A 22,588-nucleotide genomic window follows, 5' to 3' on the forward strand; every position below is an offset into this window, starting at 1 on the left:
AATCTTCCCCTAGCTAAACTGGCTCATTCTTGCTCTTCAGCAGCCCCTGGCCCCCGAGTCACAAGCTGAGGGGCATCAGACAGAGGGGCTGCCACTCTCAACTGGTTCCAGCCTCTGATAGTCTTCCTTGCTGGGAGGGGACATAGGTTGTAGGGATTGTTCAAATCTCTTGATACTCCCATAACCCCACCCAAATGCACTTTGGCCTGTTGGGGCAGATTTCAGGCCCAGCTTGGGGAAGGGAGTGGGGGCCCTAGCGTCACCCAGCCAACCAGGTTTCTGACATCAAAGTCAGTGGTTAGGAGGTGGGGGTGAGGGGTGGGAAGGGAGTGTGGGAGGACACCCAGAATGGGGACTTGGCCCCCCTGGGAACTTGCAGCTGCCATTCACAACCTGTGTATGCACACATTCTCATTCTCTCTCTCTCCTCGAATTCACTCTCCCAGCACCCATGGTTCATATGGGCTCCCCTGCCGGCTTCTGCTAGGCTCAGATCCCCACAGGTGGGGTGGGAATAAAAAAAGCCAAAATGCAGGGCCTGTAGGGAAGTGTGAGCCATCCAACCAACCAGCCAAGCACGCACCAATGAAAACACACACACACAGAGCCAGACAGATACACTTACAACAAACCATAAGGACTCTTGTAACAAAATCCCAAAACCAACCTGCCTCTTGCCAGCACCAGCCAGCACTAGAGAAACAACAACGGGACTGAGTTTTTTTTTTTCTTTTAAAAATTCTATGTAGAAAAAGAGTTCTATAAAATTGTGCAAAATACCCAGCAGCTTCAGTAAAACCCATTTCAAGTATTGCCAGCGTGTGTTTGTTTGCATGTGTGAGTGTGTGGGACTCACCCACGCTAGGGAGGTAGGGCAGCCTAGTCCCTGGACCCAGACTTGGGGGAACAAAGGAAGGGCTCTCACTGCTTCCTCGAATGAGTGGAGACTTGGTTCACTCTGCTCCCAGGAACCTCAAATAGGACATCCTTCCCCCAACCAAGTTGCTGCCGGCACCCTCAGTACTGGGTGGCTCTGGCTCCTCAGGGCCCTGACTCCATTCTGATAAAAGACACAGGCAACCCCCCAAACCCTGGGAAGTGTCCCTGTCTCTAAGATCTGCTCTTCTACTCACTGAGCCTTCAGGGCTCCCTAACCATTATTATGACAGCCCCTCATGGTCTCAGCAAGGCCCGGGTTCCCTCACACCCACATTCATCCATCCCGGTTAGACCTCCTTAACACAGACATGGGTATAAAAGGCAAAGAAACTGGTTCTTTCTGGCAAAGTGGGCACTTGTTCACCCCCAGTCCTCCCTGCCCAAGATCAGGTGGAGGCCCAGCTGCCTCACCACTGTGAGCTAGTGGGGTGGGAGGGGGCAGCAACAGAAGAGCTCAGGAACAGCCATGGGGGGAGGGCAGTGCCGAAATAAAGAAGGCTTGACTTGGGTGTTGGGTAGCTCTGCTCCAGTGGACAGGGGCGGGTCCAGCAGGCACAGGGAGGCAGTGGGCGCAGGGAAGAGGGACTGGCAGGCTGGCAAGCACTCAGTTCCTCTAGGGGAGGCCTCCTACCATGCTGCCGTCCGGCTTGGCTTCACAAGTAGGCTCCTCGTTCTTGATGGGGGAGGGCAATTGGGTGTCAGACTGCACAAAGCCCCTCCGGTCAATCAAGCTTCAAAAACACAAAAGTGAGAGACCCACTGGGTTGAGAGCCATACCAAGCAGCCCTTTTCTGCCCTTGGCATGTGTGGAGTTGGGGGGGATGGGAAAGGAGGAAGAAGGCTGACCACAGTTCCAAGCCCATGTCCCTCAGAGCAGACCTGGAGTTTAATGTCCTTGTAGAATCTGGATTGGAAGAAATCTCAGAGCACATTTACTTCCAGCCCTACTTGAAGCAAGCATAAATCTATCCCCAAGTGGTCCCTACTCTCTGTTTGAATAGCTTCAGTGATGTGAAAACAGCAAGCACACGAATGCAGGGGGCTGGGGAGAGAGAAGGGCTACCCATCCATCAGGAGTAGCCCCTACCCTTGGTGGGGAACAGCCTCAGGCTAAAGGTTTTTGTTGGAAGAGCCACTGTGGAGAACACTTTGGAACTGGGCCCCCAAGGTAAACTGTGTATATCCTTTGACCCAGAAATGTTGCTGCTAGGTTTTTGCCCTGAAGCTGCCAAGGAAAGCAGAAAAGGGCCCATAGGTGGAGAAATATTTCAGGCAACTCCTTTGGTGGTATCAAAGATGTGACAATAGTTTGGGAGCCAGAGAGGGGAGAGTCCACAAACTGCACATTGTGGAATATGAATGAGAACTAGAAGAACACCTCATAGTTAAAGTAACATGGCAGGGATGCTCCTCTGAGAAAGATTCAGGAGGTCTGAACAATGTAATGACCCAGCCCAACTCCAAAGGGCTCAAGGTGAAACATGCTGCCCATCAAGGGAATCAGAGGGCAGACAGGACAGATACATTTTTAAAAACATGGCCAATGAGGGAACTTGTTTTGCTCAACTATACATGTTTATAACAAGGATTTTTTTCCCCTTTCTTTCTCGAAGAGGGAAAGGTGAATTTTCCCTGATTGAGGGCAGGGGCTACTTTTGCTTTGTCTTGGTATCCCTAGTCTAGCTAGTTCAGCTCCTGGTACATAGTAGGTACTTCATAAATGCTCACTGACTGATATGGGACTGTCTAGAGCTCTTGCAGAATTCTCTCCCTTTTGTGTCCATTACGCACAAGAATGAGAAGATTATTCCTATACCCAAGAGAGGAAGGAAAGGAGGACAGTGGCAAGAGCATTGGATTTGAAGTCAAAGCCCCCATACCAGTCAGGGTGGTTCAGAGGGAAGGACACTGGTTCTAGGGTGAGAGCCCTGGGTCCAAATCATGTAATGTCTCAAAGTCTCAGTTTCTCTCTGGAGAGCAAAGGGGATGAACTTGATGAGCTCTAGGATTTCTCAAGCTTTAAGTTCTACTGCCCTAAAGCAATGGATAAAGTAGGAGCTGGGCCCAGGGAAGAGCTTCAGCCATCTCTCCTCCAGGAAGGACTGGAGACATCATCTAGGTCACACTGTAAAGATGAAGATGTGACTGACCCATGATTACTAGACAGTTGGGGGGTGGTGATGGCAAGAACTCTGTGCCAGCAGAAGGATCAGTTATCACCCAGCCAAGCCAGCTGGACCACTCACACCCACAGCTACCCTCCAGCTCCCTCTGGTGATGAGATGGGTCCTGTGGCTGATGTTCTGCCATAGGTGGGGGGGATCAGAGACTCTAGTCAGGGACCCATGCCCTCAGATCACTGGCCAGCCCTCAGCCCACAGTTCTTCCAATTTAAACAACAGGAAACTGTTGGGGGGGGCATCCTTCACTTCATAAATGAATCTGTCTTTAACTAGCAAGTACCCTATGCAGGTATAAGGCTTACAAAAAACATTCTGGAAAGGACCTCTGTCCCTCAGAAGACCTCCCTGTCTCTGTTCTGCCCCCCACCTCTGTAGAGGAATACTGAAGGAACAGTACTTATTCCTTATATAGTTTTGGCCAAATTGTTTTCCTCTTCCTGAACCTCAATACCCACTTCTGAAAAAAATGCCTTGCAGTCCTTTCTGGTCCTCCATCTTAAGATGACCCTCTAGATCCTTGCTCCTGGGACAGGGCCCTGGCCTTGCCTGATTGCCAACCTGAGATGAGGGTCTGAAAAGGCAATAGAGGCCCCATGGTCCTAAGTGTGAGGCCATGGTGCCCCAGGGGGAGAGGGGCAGGTTTCATGTAGGACTGCTCACCTGGGGGGCAGAGGCCCACAGAGCACAGCACAGCAGTTGGCAATGACACTTTTATGGCTGTAGGGGTTGGTGGAAGCCTCCATGTTTTTCTTATTGGACCACGAGCCTTTGATCTGTAAATAGAAGGTGAGTTAAAGCCAGAGGTAGAGGGAAGGGCTCATAATGAGTCAACTCCAAACCCAAGTGCCAGGCAGGAAGGGTGAGTTTTGAGGAGTAGAGGCAGGAAGGGGTCAATCTGAGGAGATGAGGCTGAGGTGAGGAGGCAAGGGAGGACAGTGTGAGGAGGAAGGAAACAAAACCAGAGTTGGTAGACAGTCATCCAGAGCCTCAGATACGCATTACTACAGAATTTTCCAATCCAGCCACTAGTCTGATGTGCAGAGGCCCAGCTCACCCTTCCTCCCTCCCTCCCTTCTTCCCTTTCTATTATTTTATTTTTTCACAGTTACATGCAAAAACCAAGTCTCAACATTAGTGCAGCTCTTTCTGCTCAAGTCTTCCTTCCCTGTGTCCTCCCCTCTGGCTCATGAATATCCCCCACAGAACTGGATTCCTTCTCAACCCTCAGCCTGCCCCAAGAGCTTCCTGTTTGGGTGTACTCAGGAATGGTTGTGTATCTGGTCTTCCGTCCCCAGATAGAGGAGAAGCCTCAGGAGGACCAGGACTGGGCTTGTTCTGTCATAGTGTCAGAAATTCTTTTTAGTCTCTGGATTGACTGGCCCCTGGGATCTTCTTCCTTCTTTCCTTCCTTCCTTTCCTCTCCCCACATGAATGTGAGCCCCGTGGAAGCAGGGATGATGAGGGGAGGGGAGGGGATTTCCCACTTGACCTCTCATTAGGTTGAATGACTTATGATGTCCAGGTCTCTCGTTGCTTTCTTTTTCAAGAAATGCCTTCTCTTGATCTGTAGGCACCCACTTTCTTTCCAACTCTTTGGGAGTGTCTGTCTGACTTCCTGGGGTGGGGGGAAACACTAGCAGAATAATCACCCTAATCTGTAAAATGGGAATAGTAAAATCTGTCCTGCCTAATTCACAGGATCTTGTGGGAGGACCACATAAGAAAAATAGGTATGTTCTATGATTGACCAACAAATCCCTGGTTTTCCTTGCCCAGGTCCTGTTCACCTCCACCAAAGAAGAAGCAGATTACATATCAAAAGAAGCCCAATCATTTTACAGCCAATCTGAGGGTAAGCCTCTCCCAATCTGGTCATGCTGGTCCTTAGACCATAGAGATCCAAGTTCATCAACCAGGCCATTCTCAAAATGCTTCTGGATTGCTGGGCTTTGGTCAAAGTTGAAGTTCCTCCTACAAAGCCTTAGAGAGCCCACTATTGGCTCTAGAATCAGTCCTTCTCCCTACACTCCAAATGAACCCCAAAACACTATGCAAAGCTAGATAGGGCTATTTTCCTCTAGCTCAGGGTCGTTCGCTATTCTGGTTGCTCTTCTCCAGACACTCTGGCAATGTCCTTCCTAAAATGTAGTCCCCAGAGTTGTCCCCCGGATTCCAGTTATGACCCAGCCAGGGCAAGGGGCTGGGGGATCACCGCCCTCTTAGCCCTGAATGTTAAATCCCTTTTAATGGAGTCTAAGATGTCATTAAGCCTTTTTGGCTCCTATGCTTCACTACTGACTCATTAATCTTGTCATCTACTAAAACTCTGGCTCTTTCCCCCCCCTGTCTTATACTTGTGAAATTGCTTTGTCGAACCAAGGATGATATTGTACATTCATGACTATTAAACATTTCATGATTTGATTCTGCCCAATGTTCCAGGCCATCAAGAGAGTCAGGACTACTGTCATCTAGTGTGGTATCTATTTTTTCCTGGTTTGAAGACATATGAAGATTTGCTAAGCATGCCCTCTGTCCTTTATCCAAGTAAATGATAAAAGTATTAAACAGTGTGGGGCCAAGTCCAGCTAGCTCCCTTAAGTGCTTCTTCCACAAGCTGCTGTCAAACCACTCAGGATGTTTCTTGGGTTTTAGCCATTAAACTCATAGTAAAATCTTGTCATCTTCCTCACAAACTGCACAAGAGATTTTCACAGTTCTTATAATCTGCAAACTCCATTTTCTTCCTTCATGAAAAATGATCATTAGCCCTTCTCTAGCACATGATGCTGCTCCTGTTGGCTGCCATCTTTCAAAGCTCTCTCACACTGACTTGGTAGTCCACTCTGTCTATTCTTTCAGAGCCCCAGAATGCAATAGTTCAAGTAGGTCCGGTAACTTGAACTCACATCAAGCTAGATACTTGTTGAACCCCAGTTTCTTTATCTGTAAAAGAAATGTTATATTGCATACCTCAGAGGCTTTTTGTGGAGACAGAACTTTGGAAACTTTCAAGCACTATATAAATGTGAGTTATTAAGTAAGTCTGGGATCTCAGGGATTCAGGGTTCCTTCATGATGCCATCCAGGCTTGCCTCTTCTGGGCACATCTGCTTGTTCATGTTCTTCCAAAAGTTTAGCACTGGGGTCTTACCAAAGTGCTAGGGACTTTCTTCCCTAAGCTATTGCTATTATGACAAAGGTCAGATGACATGTGATAGAGACTCTTGACTGAGCCTGGAAAACAGGATCACAGATTTATAGCTGGAAGAAGGCAAGTCCAACCCTCTCATTTTATAGATGAGGAAAATGATGCTCAAGGAGTGTGACAGTATACTGGGCTTTTTGCCCAGTTATACTTAACATCCAGTTAATCCACTATTCTACTTACTTGGAGAAATCTGAGGCTCTGAATTCAAGGTCTCAGCTGTAGCCATACCCTCATTATGCAGGCCTAAGGTTAGAACTGGTTTTTCTCACGAGAAGCCCAAAAGTTGCATGTCCAATTTCCACTGCCTTCCTGGTGTCACAGATGCTCATCCTTTGGGAGCTGGTAGAGGAAGCCGAGATCCAGAGGCTTCACACACTGGAGATGGCATCAACAGAGAGCAGGGACATAAAAGTGCTGCTGGTCTCTGCCTGGGTCAGGCCACAACAGGCAGAGGCATTAAGAAGGTGAACACCCCAGAAGAGAGGACTGGAGGCTACTCCATGAGCATTAGTGGAAGGATGGAGAGAAGCTAGAACAGCTCTTCAAGTATCTGACAGCCCCAGGACGAGGAACAGAGGGGATGAACTGCGGCAGGGATGTTTCACCATCCTGAAATATATTGCTGAGCAAAGGCTGGTGCCCACTCGTTGCCTACCTTGTAGAAGAGATTCCTGCTCCACCACGGGGTCTGGGCACAGTTCCCTCCAGCTCTGACTGTCCCCCCCCCAGCATGGCCTGGGGGCTTTGCTAAGACCATAATCACCCCAGCTTTCCTCTCCTGTGCCCCCACCTAGTACCCAGAATACCCAGCTGTACTCACATCTTCGTTGGTTGTCAGGTTGGAGGCCACGAGGTAAGTGTGAAACCCTGAGAGGCCCAAGATGGACCAGATGGAGAAGAAGCAAATCACCAGCTCCAGCACGGTGAGGGGGAGGTCAAGGAAATCACCTTTTTCAGGAGGAGTGGTAAGAAAGCAGAGTCGGAGGGGAGTGCCAGGCAGGTACAGACATAATAATAAAAGGGGAAGAGTGTGGGGCTGGGTCAGGAGAGAGGTTTAGGAGCTGGGTGCCCATGGGCAGGTGACGGTCCCTCTCTGAGTCAGTCGGGATAAACAGCACTCCATAAGTTAGTCCCGGACAAGCAGTGAAGCTCTCCAGATGAGAAGCTTGGCCTGCAACCCCTCTCAAGGGATCAGGGTCTGAGGTTTTGACAAGGGATTATTCCAGTTTGTCCATTTCTGAGACCCTAGCCTGGAGTGACCAGAGTATTGGCCCAGGGTGCCTGGGGCATACTTCCTACCTGACTATTGGATCCACCGGGTGTGCTTTCTTTCTGGACAGCAGTACCAGGGAGCAGAGGGCCAAGGACCTGGGACACAGAGGACTCGCCAGGGAAGGAAGTATGCCATCTTGTGCCAGGCTGCCTCTCTCAACTTACCATGGGTACTGTTGAGATTTTGCCTCTCTTTTGAGGCCTGCCCTTCTCCACTACTGCACACCTCCTGGTTAGCTACAAAAGGAATGCCAGAGCCCAGAGGGAATGGCAATTGGGAGCTCTGCTGGTCTTCCTTCCTTTCAGCAACATTTGTTGGTGCTTCCTTGGATTTCTGCCTCTTCCCCATTGCTCCAAACAGAATCTACCCTAGATGCTAAAGACTCAAAACTTCTCAACCTACAACTTTCTTCCATTCCTTCCCTTCTTTTTTGTTGGTTTCTCTAGGAGATAAAGCAATGTAGCCATGCAGATTTCCCTTTCCTGTAACGACCAACACCAGCCTGAAATCAGGAAGGATTAAGGGCTCCTTAGGATTAAAAATGTGGAAAACTCTGGGAACAGAATGCTGTAATGCACTGTGTATTCTAAGAGGCCCATTCATGCACCTCCACCACCCTGTGCCAGCACACACACAAGACCTGAGCACCAGGGCAGGGTCAGACACTTCATGAGGACTCAGGAAATACAAGGTAAAGTAGCCATTGTAATCATCATCATCATAGTTGTAGCTATACTGGTAGTATTACTAATAATAATACTAGCAATTGTAAAATGTTTCCCAAATATTATCTCATTTGATTCTCACAACAACCCTGGGAGACAGGTGCTATCAGTTCCCTCATTTTACAGATAAAGAAACTGAGGCTGATAGTTTGGGGTTTTTAGGTTATTTTTTGTTTTGGGTGACTTGCACCTGGCTAGTCTCAGGTCTTCCCACCTCCAGGTCCAATCGTCTGCCCACTGGGCTGTCTCCCAGATACTCTGGAGAAGCTGCAGTCACACAAAAGACAGGCAGGTGGACACATTCCTCCCACTCAGCACAGGGAGGGGACAGGATGAGGGACCAGGTTTTCCCAAAGGATATCTCGCCGGTGTCTCCTTCAGAGTGTCAAGGAAGGTGCCTCCCTGAGAACCTACAAAGAGAAAAAGGCAGACAGCAATGAATGTAGAGTGCCAGAGGCCCTTTCCCTGCCTTCCCCTGCCCCCAGTTCACTACTTACGAAGAGTCAGATGGGTGACGACACAAGCAAAGATGAAGGAAGTCAGGAAGGAGAGGGAGAGGATGAAGGCATAGAAGAAGCGGTAATTCCGTTTTCCTACACAGTTGCCCACCCAAGGGCAGTGGTGGTCGAACCGCTCTGCAAAAAGGAGGTGACAAGGGAAGGAGTCATTACTGGTTGCCTTCAGGGTCCACCAAGAAGGCCAGGGCCCACCTAGCTCAGGGGCCCTCCTTCTACTAGCCTCTTCCACTGGTCCTTAGGAAAGGAACTCTGGTAGAAGAGCTAGAAGGCATCCAGCCTGCCCTGGGATCAATATTTCAACAACCTTGGAGGCCTCCTCTGGTCAGAGCTAGCATACCACTGCCTCAACTGGCCCAGTCTGCTTCTGGACAGCTTTCATCCTTACAAGTTTTTCCTTACTTTGAACCAGAGTCTGCCTAGCTGCCCTCTCACACAATAAGTAGAATCTTTTTGTTATCTGGCAGCTCTCCTCTTAATTTTATATATAGTGCTAAGTTCACAGTAAGAGCTTAATAAATGCCTACTGATCACTGCTCTCCACAAGTCTTCTCTTCTCCAATTAAATCTCCCTGGTCCTCCAGGGCTGGACCACGAGAGTCCAGAGAGGCCGGCCTAGAGCCGTTAGAGTAACAGTTGCCAAACAACTGCCCAAGAAAGATGCCACAGGCTGGGTCCAGGAAAGAGCTGAGCTCACCCAGTGAGTGTCCCACCCAGCCTGGCCTGGAAAGTTCCCAGGGGAGGGCAGATCAAGGCCCAGAGCAGGCCTCGCCCCAGAGCCTGTAGCCCGTGGGGAAGGGCAGGGCAAGCCTGAATCACAGACATGAATGATACCCACTGACTCACCCACACAGCGGGGGACTAGTCACCGTGGGGTGTTCCCAACAAGCTCCCTCTCTGAACCCCAAATGAAGCTGCCAGTGCTTAGTCAGCACAATGAGCTCATAGGCTTAGGTTCTCTGCACAGTCATCAGGGCTCAGCTTGTCCAGCCCTCCCTGGCCCATCCACATTGGGTGATCCCACAGCCCCAAACACCAGGCTCCTCAACCAGGAGTAGCAATGGCTGGCAAGCAAAGAGGAAGCACCCTTTCCCAGAGCTGTCATACTCATAAGAAACAAATTCCAATTATCCTTATCCAACATGCATTCTCCTCAGCATCTCACAATTTTCCTTGAATCTGTAAAATGAACCTCTCTCTAGTTTCCCCTACCCTGGGGATCAGGGCCTTCCTAGCAATGCTGCAAAGTCAGACCAGGCAAATTGTGTCTCTCTGGTCTACCCCCTCTCTCAGCTTTCCATATTCCAGAGCTGAAGCTTTCAAAGGACAATCCTTCACTTTCTCTCCTCCAAATCAGCTTCATCTTCTTCAGGGGTGCTTGCTGGTCCCCAAGTCAGAATGCAATCCAAACCTACCATCTGTCTTAAGAAGATTCTGAAGATCACCTGGCAGGAAAAGACACCAGATACTAAGGTCCTTTCTCTAGCTAAACTGCCTAGCATTCCAACATGACTACAAAGGGTGTAACTACAATGGACCAGACATGTTAGAATGCCAGACATACACCTGCCAAAAAGACTATTTAATGGAGAACTCATACAGGACAAGTGTTCACAAGGGGGTCAGAAGAAGTGATACCAAGACACCCTAAAAGTCTCATTCAAGAACTTTAGAATTGATTGTACAGCATGGAAGACACTGGCACAGGACCACCCAGCATGGCATGCCCTCATCAGTGAGGGGGCTGTGCTCTATGGGGAAGGCAGAATTGAAGCAGCTCAAAGGAAATGTGACATCCGTAAGTCTAGAGTACTCATCCCAGGTGTTCACATGAACTATATTTGTGGTAGAGTATTTCAAGCTCATATTGGTCTGATCAACCACAGTCAGACACATTGTAATCAAACAATGTGATGTCATTTTGGTCTTCTTTGATAACAAAGGACAAGAACCAACCAACCATTGGGTAATGTAAAGTGGACTAGATTCTGTATTGGAATCCCAGCTATGCTATTTTCCATGGAGGAGCCTTGTGGGCTTCAGTTTCCCTATCTATATAGGGTGACTCAAAATTCTGAAAATTTCACTAAGATTTTTGGGACACTGTAGAATGAGGGGAATTGAGTGGATGGTATTTGGGGTCCCTTCAAGCTCTAAATACTGTGATGCCTGTAGAATGTGGCCATCTGTCCAGCTCCATTTTCAGAGGGGGAATTTCACTTCCAGATTCTGTGGCAAGGAAATAGGAGAGAAGAAGGGGAAGGAAGATTGGAGTTAAGTGAAAGTGGTATGTGTGGGGCGGCTAGGTGGCAGCAGATAAAGCACTGGCCTTGGAGTCAGGAGTACCTGGGTAGAGATCCGGTCTCAGACACTTAATAATTACCTAGCTGTGTGGCCTTGGGCAAACCACTTAACCCTGTTTGCCTTGCAAAAACCTTAAAAAAAAAAAGTGGTATGTGTGTGGGGTCTCTGTAAATAAGGAAGAAGGCCAAGAAACAAACCTGGGGAGAAGAAATTTTGTCAAACTAAGGAAAAAATGGAGGGAGGAAATGGCTCTGATCTGAAGGATTTTAGAGGAGGAGGAGGCCTGGGATGGAAAAACCTAGGGAAGAGAAGCGTTAGGGGAAGGCAAAGGCCCAAGGGGAGAACTGAAGAGGAGAGTGAGGAAGAAAAGGAAGAGTCAAGGAGAAAGGAGAGACAAAGACAAAAACAGACTAGTAGGGGAGAGCTCAGTGAGAGAAAGGAAGGAAGCTGGGTGTGGCTGCCAAGATGCTAATGAGAGGAGGTGATGGCTCTTAGCGGTTTGTGAAAGCTCTTCCAGGGTAGCTATTCTTCCTCCACCAAAGATGGTGGGCAGGGAAAAGCTTGCAGTGACCTGCACAAATTATGTGATGATTGTATTCCTGTTCAGGCGAAGTGACTGTTACTCATGGCCAAAGTACTCATTGTTCTCTCTCCTAACAGAGAAGGTAAAAGAGGTTTAGGGATGCCTAGTCTCTATTAATGAAAATCAAGCATTCCTTAAAAAAAAAAGTAGAAAGACTTGAATGTGATAACAGACAAGAGGATGTGACATGTGCCTGGAGTCTGGGTATGGAAGTGGGAAAGATCAGGAGAAAGACCCACTGAATAGAAACAATGGGAAACTCTTCCTGATGAGGAATGTTGACCTAAGTCCCCTGGAGTTTGAGCAGAAAGGTGAGAGGAAGAAGAGAGGAAAAGGGTTGCTTAATGTCAGACTGAGCATAACAAAAGGTTGTGCCACCTTCCCAGAGGAAGTAAAAAGGATACCCATTGCCCACTTGCTCTGGTTCCTGTGGGTGCCACAGATGCAGCCAGAACTGATGCTGATCCAAGGCAAGCGTTCAGAAGACAGCACCAGATTTAGGACATGAATGGTTGTTTAAGAAGAGGATTTGGATTTTTGAACTATGGTTTAAAAATCAGCAATGCCAGGTCCTCAGTCATAGATGAAGAGCATCACCCAGAGGCTGGGCAGGATGGAATTGTGGACAGTCTTCCAGATATATTCGGAGAATTTGAAACTGAAGAGGAAGGGGGGTCAGGATGGGGAGAAATCCCTCTCTATAAGACCACCAAGCTAGACACACAGAATTTAGCTATGGAATACAAAGAACAGCAGGAGAAAGGAAGCAGCAAGAAAACTTGGGTAACAAGAGAGCTGGGTAACAAAATGAACAGATTCCGACTTCTGCCTAGATTCAGTAGAATCTGAGGCTGGGATATGGCTCTGAAGGATACATTTGATTCTAGACAAACAGAGGAGGCAAAAAAAAATAGAACAGGGAAAAAATAATACTATATCTTAAGATATAGTCATGTGAGGAAATCCAGGAACCACAAAGGGAAGCCTTTGGGTGAAGATCAAAGGAAGCAAAAAGAAGTAATATTGCTGCCAGACTGCCTGGACAGAGGAAAGAGAAGGGGAACAGCTCAGGGTCTGGTCCAGAGGCATGACAGATGAACAATGGAAGGACTCCAACTCTCCACACATCTGCAGCACTTGCTGTCAAAAGCAGAGTGGCTAATCGGTTCTTGGCTTGCCTTAATGATAATTTCATGCTTCAAAGGGTTGAGAAAACAACCAGGGAAAATTTTACTCTGGATCTGATTTTTACCAACAAGAACTCAACCACCTCCTTTGACTGAGATGCTTATAATAATAATAATAATAATAATAATAATAATAATAATAATAATAATAATAATAATAATAATAATGGTATTATTAATTTCTATTAACTAGTAGTGAGGACAAAATGAGAGTGTAAAGTGCTTGGTATATGGCCTGGCACACAGTGGGCACTATATAAATACTAGCTAGTAGCAGTATTACATTCATCATAAGAGCCAGCATTTATCTATCCATCTCTTTTCTCTCTCTCTTTTTCTCTTTCTTTCTTTCCTTTCTCTTCCCTCCCTTTCTGCCCTCCTTCTTTCCTTCCTTTCTGGATGATGGGGTTAAGTGACTTGCCCAAGGTCACATAGCTATCAAGTGTCTTGAGATTTGACCTCAGGTCACCCAGGACTTCCTGATTCAGTCCTGCCCCCTAGGCTCTCCCGAATTGAGCTGCCCCACCATTTCTCCCTTTTCTCTTTAGCCAGCCTTATGTCACTCCCCTTCTATTCAAAGTCAGAGTGGGACAAAGAATCTGAAGCATAGAGGAGAGAAGTGTTGTGATTCTCTTCATCCTACACTCACCTCAGCATCCTCCATCAAGTCCACTCACTCCAGGTTGTATTCCATTCCCTTTCTGTTGGGGCTCAGATGCTCCCATTGAGGAAGGCAAGAGAGAGAGGGAGAAGGGGAGTTGGAGAAAGACCTGAGTTTAAATCTGACCTCAGACACTTAGTATGTGATCCTGAGCAAGTCACAAACCCTCTGTCTGCCTCAGCTTCCTCAGCTGCAAAAATGGGGTTAATAATGCCACTTTTCTCAAAGGGTCTTAATGAAGCTTTTGTCAGTCTCTCATGCTTTACTCAGGAAAAAGATGGAGTGGGGTAGACTACATGGTAATTTGTGATAATATTCCTGAGTGGAAGAAGGACTGGTTAAGTGACTAGTCCACAGAGGAGTCACTAATGGATTGATGTTCATCTGGAAGACAGTCTCCAGTGGAGGGCCCTGTGCTTGTCCTGTGGTACCTAACATCATTATCAATGATGTAGACAAAGGCACTGATGACATTTTTATCATATATGCAGATGGTACAGAATTAGAAGGCCAGCTACCACTGCAAGGCAGAATCAAGATTTTAAAACATTTGGATAGTCTTGAGCTGGGACCAGAAATCATAAGATGAAATTTAATGGGAATAAATGTAAACTCTTATATTCAGATATAAGAAATTAAGCCCCAAGGTGCAGGAGGCAGAGCTAATCAACAGTCTAATGGAAAGAATATTTAGGGGCTTTAGTGCATTGGAAAATTCAATGTGAAGAGAACAGCAAGGCAGCACCTCAGATAGGAAAGACCTACAAGTCCATGTCATGTAAAAATCAGCTAAAGAAGCAAGAGATATTCAGCCTGGAGAAGAGCAGACTTAGGGCTGGGACTCTCAGTCTTGTCTGTGTCATGGACCCCTCTGTGGACAATGTGGAGAAACCTAAAGACTCCTCATTAAATGCATCAAATTAAAACATATAAGATTACAATAGAAGTCAATTATATTGAAACACAATAATCAAAATATAAAAAATCCTAACAGCTAATTTATATTTCAATCAGACACCATCAGTTTTTTCTCTAAGGACGGATAGCAATTTTCATAAGTCCTTTCAAACTGTGCCCAAAGGGTAATCAAACTGTGCTTACTCTGATCCAGCATATTACTACTAGGTCTATAATCCAAAGGGATCATAAAAAAGGGAAAAAGATTCATATACAAAAATATTTATAGCAGTTCTTATTATGGTGGCAAAGAATTGGACATTGAGGAGATGTAATAGCTCAACAAATTGTGGTATATGAATGTGTGTAGTACTATTATTCTGTAGGAAATCATGAATGGCTGGACTTCAGAAAAACCTGGAAAGGCTTACATAAACTGATGCCAAGTGAAGTGAGCAGAACTAGGATAGCAATATACACATTAACAACAACATTGTAAAATGATCAACTATGATGGACACAGCTCCTCTCACAGCATTTCAGTTATCAAGAACAATCCTAAAAGACCTGTAATGGAAAATGCCATCCAAATCTAGAGAAAAAACCATGGAGCTGAGTGTAACAAAGCATACTATGAACACTTAAAAAATTTCTTTTGTGTTTTTTCTTTCTTTCTCATGATTTTTTCCCCCTTTAATTCTAATTATTCTTTCTTTTTTTCTTTTTTTGCAAGGCAATGGGTTTAAGTGGCTTGCCCAAGGTCACACAGCTCGGTAATTATTAAGTGTCTGAGGCCAGATTTGAACTCAGGTACTCCTGACTCCAGGGCTGGTGCTCTATCCACTGCACCACCTAGCTGCCCCCAATTATGCTTTCACAACACACCTAATATGGAAATATGTTAAACATGAATGTATGTGTACAGCCTATATCAGATTGTTTGCTTCCAAGGGGAGTGGGGAGGGAAGGGAAGGTGGCAGAAAAATGTGGAACTCAAAAAATATGCAAAAGGTTGAATGTTGCCTTTCCAGACCTAAAATTATACTATAAAGCATCAGTCATCAAAACTGTCTGGTATTTGGCTAAGAAACAAGAGTGGTGGACCAGTGGAATAGACTAGGTGCAATAGCAGAAACGATTATAGTAATCTGCTGTTTGATAAAACCAAAGAATCCAGCTATTGGGATAAAAACTCTCAGGAAAATTCGAAGTTAGTATGGAAGAAACTTGGATTAGACCAACACCTTACATCCTATACCAAGATAAGATCCAAATGGATACAGGATTAGACATAAAAAAAATATTATAAGCAAACTAGAAGATCAAGGACTAGTTTACCTGTCAGATCTATGGAAAGGAAAGCAGTTTATGACCAAGGAAGAGATGGAGAACATCATGAAAAACACATTAGATGATTTTGATTACATTAAATTATAAAGCTTTTGCACAGACAAAACCTCTGTAACCAAGTGAAATGTAGTAAATTGGGAAACAATTTTTACAACTAGTATTTCTGACAAAGGACTCATTTCTAAAATATACAGAGAATTGAGTCAAATTTTCAAAAAAAAAAAAAAAACAAGCCATTCCCCAATTGACAAATGGTCAAAGGTAATGCAAAGGCAATTTACAGATGAGGAGATCAAAGCAATCCATAGTCATATGAAAAATTGCTCTAAATCACAACTTATTTCGAGAAATGCAAATTAAAGCATCTCTAAGGTATCACCTCACACCTCTCAGACTGGCCAATATGACCAGAAAGAACTATGATCAATGTTGGAAGGGATGTGGGAAATCTAGGACATTAATTCATTGCTGGTGGAGCTGTGAATTTATCCAACCTTTCTGAAGAACAATTTGGAATTATACCCAAAGGGCAACAAAAATGTGCATATCCTTTGATCCAGCAATACCACTACTGGGTCTATACCCTGAAGAGAATATGAAAAAGGGTAAAAACATCATTTGTACAAAAATATTCATAGCAGCCCTGTTTGCAGTGGCAAAGAATTGGAAATCAAGTGACTGTTCTTCAAATGGGGAATGGCTTAACAAACTGTGGTATATGCATGTCATGGAACACTATTGTTCTATTAGAAACCAGGAGGGATGGGAATTCAGGGAAGCATGAAAGGATTTGCACGAACTGATGCCTTGGCCTTCACCCATAGGAGTGACTGTTTGCACCAGGCCCAACTTAATCCCTTCCTTTTCAGAGAGGGGAAGTCCTAACAGTTAGTTGATTGTGACCAAGTGAATCTGAACTATACTCAAACAAAATCCCTGGCAGAGCTTATGGTTTCCCAGTCCTGGCAGAGTCAGACCGACTCAAACTGGGGCCTTGTGAGTCTACGCTGGTTCTTCTACCATGTAGGGTTGGGTAGAAGGGGCTGGTGTAGGCCTGCCCACATCACAGGGGCACTAGCCTTGGAGGCAGGAGACTCCAAGGGTCTGAGACTTCACTCTGTGAGGCTGGAGGGGCTTTGGTCAGTTTCCATTACCTCCCTGGGTTGCCACATGATCCTATGTAAAATAGAGATAACAATATTTGTGCCACCAATACCTCATGGTGGTATTGGGAGGACAGTGCTTTGTGCACTGAGCTCAATAATACAGAATAACAGTGACAATCACCTTATTTGGCAATGGGAATTTCAAGGGTAATGACAAATCCTCTCACTTCCCTCCCAGACTCCCTCCCAGTCTACTCACCCACACAGTTGTCACACACACTGCAGTGCGAGGTCCGGGGGGGTCGAAACATCTTGCAGGTGAAGCAGTATTTTAATTTCACCATCTGCCCATTGATCATCACCTCCTTGGTTCTAGGGGGAGGCCTATACGTGGAATTGCCAGTGCTGTCTGCAGGAAAAAGAGAAAAATGGGGAGACTGGAAGTCAAACCAAGCTAGTAATAGGATCCCAGGGCCTATCGAGAAGGGGAAGAGCCATGTAACCAGAGTTCTCCTGACCAACAACCAAAACAAAATGCTATAGCCTGGGAAACACGAAGGTTCACTTAAGAGATGGATGATGCCACCTATTACGCACCTGCTGTGTGCAGAGCATAATGAATGCTGGAGAAAGATGGAAAGTTAGCCAAGACCTAGTCCCTGCTCTCTAGTAGAGGGCAAAGATGCAGATACAGACTACAGTGCCCAACATTATACACATTCATCAGCAAAGTGCGAAACTTAGGAAGGAGCTCTGAAAGATAAGGTCCTTCCTGATAGGGTGATTCAGGAGCAGTTTCCTGGAAGGGGAAGCATTTGAGAGAGTCTTTAAGAGCTGAGGAAGGGAATTCTAGGAAGAGGGCATGGTATAGACAAAAGCACAAAGGCAGCAAAGTTCTGGTGTGACTGGAAGACACAGACTGCAATGAGGAAAGGGATTAGAGACAAACCTGGACAGGTTGGATGGTCCCAGAAGGGAGGTACTTGAAGACCAGGCCAAGGAGCTTGAAGCCTCCATGGGCTCTAGATGCATCCTGAGGAAAGGAGGGATATCACTACATGAAAGGAAGATTAGTCTACTGGCAATATGAAGAGCAGACTGGAGAAGGGAGAGTATAGTGGTGCCAAGAAAAGTTAGAAGGCGTCAGGTGGTGGGAATAAAAGCCTCCATTCAAGATGGGACACAGGTAATGGGAGGAAGGCAAGGACATGAGAGAATCTGTAGAGGTGCAATCAGGGGGAAGAGAGAGAGGGGGGGGGGAGAAGAGAAGTCAGAGACTCCATGTGCCAGCACAGAGGTGACCCTATGTGGACAGTGTCACTCATGTGTGAGAGAGAGGCTGAGCCAGACAACTGCCCATCCAACTCCTAGATTGTATGATCCTATTACTTCCAAATCCAATGGAGGCAGTTAGATGGTGGAGTAAGAAGAAAGAGGACCAGACAAATTCAAATCCAGTTTCAGATACCTACTGTGATCCTGGCCAAGTCACTTACATTCTGTCTGCCTCGGTTTCCTTCTTGTGTAAAATGAGGATAAGAGTAGTACTGACTTCACAAAGTTATCATCTCAAATAACACAAGTAATATGTTTTGCAAATATCAAAGCACCACATAGATTGGAATATTAAAATTAACATCATAGTCCCACCACTATTCTCCTCAACACCATCTACATTTCAAGGTCTAACTGCTTGTCTGGCTGCCAACCCCCTAGAGCCAGGTGTTTCATAGGAACATCCACTTGGGTGTTCAGACTCTTTCTCAGAATCTTCCTTCTGATGACTGTTACCAGCATCCCCATCCTTTTTGATGCCTGGGCCCAAGACTGTGAAGCTTTACTTAAGAATTTTTTTTTTAGGTTTTTTTGGTAAGGTAAATGGGGTTAAGTGGTCCAAGACCACACAATTAGGTAATTATTAAGTGTCTGAGGCCGAATTTGAACTCAGGTCCTCCTGACTCCAGGGCTGGTGCTCCATCCACTGCGCCACCTAGCTGCCCCTACTTAAGAATTTTTTTTTAAGATTTTTCAAGGCAATGGGGTTAAATGGCTTGCCCAAGGCAACACGGCTAGGTAATTATTAAGTGTCTGAGGCCAGATTTGAACCCAGGTTCTCCTGACTCCAAGGCCAGTGCTCTATCCACTGGGCCACCTAGCCGCCAACTTAAGAATTTCACTAAGCAAAAATGTCAACTTTGGAAGGGACTGGCCCATCCCACTGGGGACAGCTCTAAATGTTAGCAATTGCTAATTGTTCTTCCGACTTCCTGGTTTTCATCTCTGGGACCAAAGAGAAGAAATCTAATTATTATTCTTCCCCACAACAGGCTCTCACATACTTGAAGACAGCAGTATACCTGCCTAAGTCTTTCCTTCTCTTCATTATCAACAACCCTAGTTCCTTCAAACAATGTATGGCACAAGTCTCGGGCCCAGGTCTCTCCCTCTGGACATATTCTAGTTGTCAATGATTTTCAAATGAAGATGAGAATTTAGATGTGGGTTGAGCAGGACAAGAGGCAGAGGGACTGTCCCATCCCTCATCCTGCCTTCTTGGACTGGGTTTTTCTCAACACCATTTAAGATCCTAAGAGTTTTTATAGCTGCCATATCATCACTGATTCATGCTAAAGTTAGGAGTCTCCTGAGGCCCCCCCACATCTTTTTCCAATATTTTGCCTAGACATTAGATAAGATCTAATTTGTAGGTTTGAAGATTTTTTGTCTTTTAAACTTCTATTACATTTCATCTTAGCCTTGACCAGGTGTTCTAGCCTCTGCGAAGAACTTTTTGGATACCATATTAGCTAACCCTTTCAACAAATTTGATTGTAAGACTTTATAGTCTTAAGTTTTTAAAATTTCCAAAGCTGATTACCTGCTTCAGGCTCATATCAACTCTGAGAAGTAGGTGCTCTTCAGATCTGACAGGTGTGGAAGCAGAGGCTGAGAGGTTAAGTGACTTTTCCAGTGTTTCGAAGCTTCTAAGTATTTAAGGTAGAGTGCAGTAGAGAGAGCACTGGACAGGAGGAGAACATAGTACGTCCCTCCCAAGTTGTTGTGAGGATCAACTGAGATATAATCCCAGTGATGGAGAGGCTCTCAGGAGTCCCCTCACCCTATTTGATCATCTCATTGATAAGTAAACTAAAGGCCAGAGAAGTGAGTGATTTTCCCAGAAAGACTCCCATCCTGCCCAGTGTCCTTCCCATGATGCCAAGTGAGGCCACCTTCTCCCCCTCAGACTACTGCCTGGTGTGTACTAATAATACATGGAGATACCATTTCCATTGACTGGCTAGACAAGTTTCAGGAGACCACAGGCTGGTACTTCTGCCTTGATGGGGTCTGGCCCGTAGGAAGAGGTACCAAATTTGAAGAATTTCTCAAGTCCAGGCTGGGCCAGGAGTCAGGAAGACCTGAGTTCATAAGTAGCATCAGACATCTCCTAGATGGACAAGTCATTTCACCTCCATTTCAATATCCTCATCTGTAAAATAAGGAAGCAGGACTCCCTGGCCTTCAGGGTCCCTCCCATTACTCAGTCTACAATCCCAGGAGCCAAGAAGTGAGACCTGAGTTCCCAGTTACCTCTGACACATCCTGGATCTATGGCCCTGGGCAAATTATTTAAGAAAAGGCACCAGTCAGCATATTTCCTGGAAGCTCCCTGTAGCAATGATTGGATTGAAAAAGACCAAAATGTATTACAAGGGCAGACCCTGACTTATACTTGACCCTGTCTCTCCAGGGCTAGCCTCCATTCACTATGATAAAGTGGAAAGTTCACTGGCTCTGGAGTCAGAGGCCCTAGGTCCAAATCCAAAGTCATCACTTCTCTGGGTCCCAGGTTCCTCCTTTGCCGGATGAAGATGCTGAACTCACTAACCTCTCAAGTACCTAGAGGGATGAGCCTATGACCCTATTAGTGAACCCCGGAAAATCCCAATCTCACTGCAGAAGGTTCTCTATGAGTAAGGGAGCATTCTGTCCAGAAGCAACTGGAAAGATGGTTGGGTTCTACTGTCCGCTAGTTAACCTCTATTATGTGTTAAAAGGACTATTGTGACCTGGCCCTAGGAACTGAACCTCCTTTGAGAAGACAGAAAATGCCTTTTATGCTCCAAACACCCATATGCAAGCTGAGAATTGCCATGCTTTTTTGTATCTCACAGTGGGCCTAGCCCAAGGTCCTGAACATGAGTGGGCCAGGCCTGAATAGTTGCAGGATGAACTTTTGCTGGCCCTCCTACATGTCTTCACCAGGTGGAGAGGAGCTAGTTTGGGCCTTCCTCCCCTAGATACAGGCTAGGTGGGTGGAGAGAGAGAGAGAAGGAAAAGACTCAACATGTCCTAATCCAACCGAAACCCAAGAGCAGAACTTTCTGACAGTCAGATTTCTCACTTCATCAAACTTACCCTCCAAAAAAGGAAGTGAGTTTTTTCACACCCAACTAACGGGCTCCTGAGGTCTGGGGGAGGATGAAAGATGAGTTATCACGTAAGAACTGTGGGTATCACTGAGGTCAATCAGTGAGAAAAGTCAGAAGTCACATGGATCCTGTAGTAACAGGGTGACGGGACAGTGGGGGAAGGATGGGAGGTGCCCCTGTTCTGTGCTCATTACGGGCAGCAAAGTCTAAGAGAAAGTATTAGCCTTGAAAGCACCAGATCCTGCCCTCAAGTCTTAGAAGTGACCCAGGCTCACTCACAGAATTTCAGAATTGGACAGGGCTTCAAAAGTTATTGAGTTCATCCAGTAAATAAAGTGACTTCTAAAGAAAAGGAGATCACAACCTCTGAAAGAAAATCAATTCCACCTAGGATCATTGATTTAGAGCTTGAAGGAACCTTAGAGACCATCAAATCATTTTACATATGAGGAAACCAAGGCTCAGAGAAGTTGAGTGGCTTGCCAAAGATCACAGTTAATAAGAATCTGATCCCAGGCATTCCTGAGTCCCAGACCACTGTTCTCCGCACTCTGCCATTATGCTTCTCCATTTTTGGACAGCTCAGATTGATGGGCCAAACCCTGCCTTTTGTTTCTACCATCTGGGACCAAGCAGGACAAGGCTAATCTTTCCTCTTCATGTTGCTATTATATATGTCTCTCTGCTTCCTTGGAGCTTCAGTTTTCTCATCTGTAAAATGGGGCACTGGGAAGAAAATGCTAGAGGAGCTCTCCTTTTGGAGTGATACCCTGCAAGTTTTTCCTTGTGATCATTTTGTAACATAAGGTTTCCTGGCTTCCATTCAGAAAGCCACAATTCTAAGTAGTCTAAACAGACAGGAAAACATTTCCCATTATAAATGGTTGAAGGGAACAAACTTCACCATATTAATTCTGAAAATAATTTCACTTGTTTCATTGGTTGTCAATGAAAGCCAACATTAAAGCTTAGAGTCTCAATCATATTTCTTATAAATAAGAGTAGCAGAGGGATGTTGGGGTTGGAGCAGCTGCCTCTGGGCACCCTCATGTGAACCATCATCAGATGCTCAAGGTTGAGATTCAAGGATAAAACTGAATGAACCCAAGGATTGGCATGAGAGTGCTGAGTCACTTCAGGCCCTGAACTTTCTGTGGGCCCCAGTGTGTCTTCTGCCCTCCTTCTTACATGTGGGAGTTGTGGCAACATTTCCACATTCAG

General features: G+C 45.9%; 1 protein-coding gene across 1 annotated transcript in view; it reads right to left on the minus strand.

Annotated features, from left to right (window-relative positions):
- Positions 1-304: 304 nt before the first annotated feature.
- ZDHHC18 (zDHHC palmitoyltransferase 18) overlaps positions 305-22,588 on the minus strand; it is a 34,075-nt gene continuing 11,791 nt past the window's right edge. Inside the window, exons 3-8 of the mRNA XM_074218009.1 lie at positions 17,194-17,343; positions 8,829-8,966; positions 8,693-8,741; positions 7,154-7,256; positions 3,783-3,895; positions 305-1,670 (exon numbers count right to left, since the gene is read on the minus strand). Coding sequence (XP_074074110.1) covers positions 1,553-1,670; positions 3,783-3,895; positions 7,154-7,256; positions 8,693-8,741; positions 8,829-8,966; positions 17,194-17,343 — 671 coding nt within the window. The 3' untranslated portion in view covers positions 305-1,552. The remainder of the gene's footprint in view (positions 1,671-3,782; positions 3,896-7,153; positions 7,257-8,692; positions 8,742-8,828; positions 8,967-17,193; positions 17,344-22,588) is intronic.

This window comes from Macrotis lagotis, chromosome 1 (genome assembly GCF_037893015.1).
Source record: "Macrotis lagotis isolate mMagLag1 chromosome 1, bilby.v1.9.chrom.fasta, whole genome shotgun sequence".
Classification (NCBI taxonomy): Eukaryota; Metazoa; Chordata; class Mammalia; order Peramelemorphia; family Peramelidae; genus Macrotis; species Macrotis lagotis.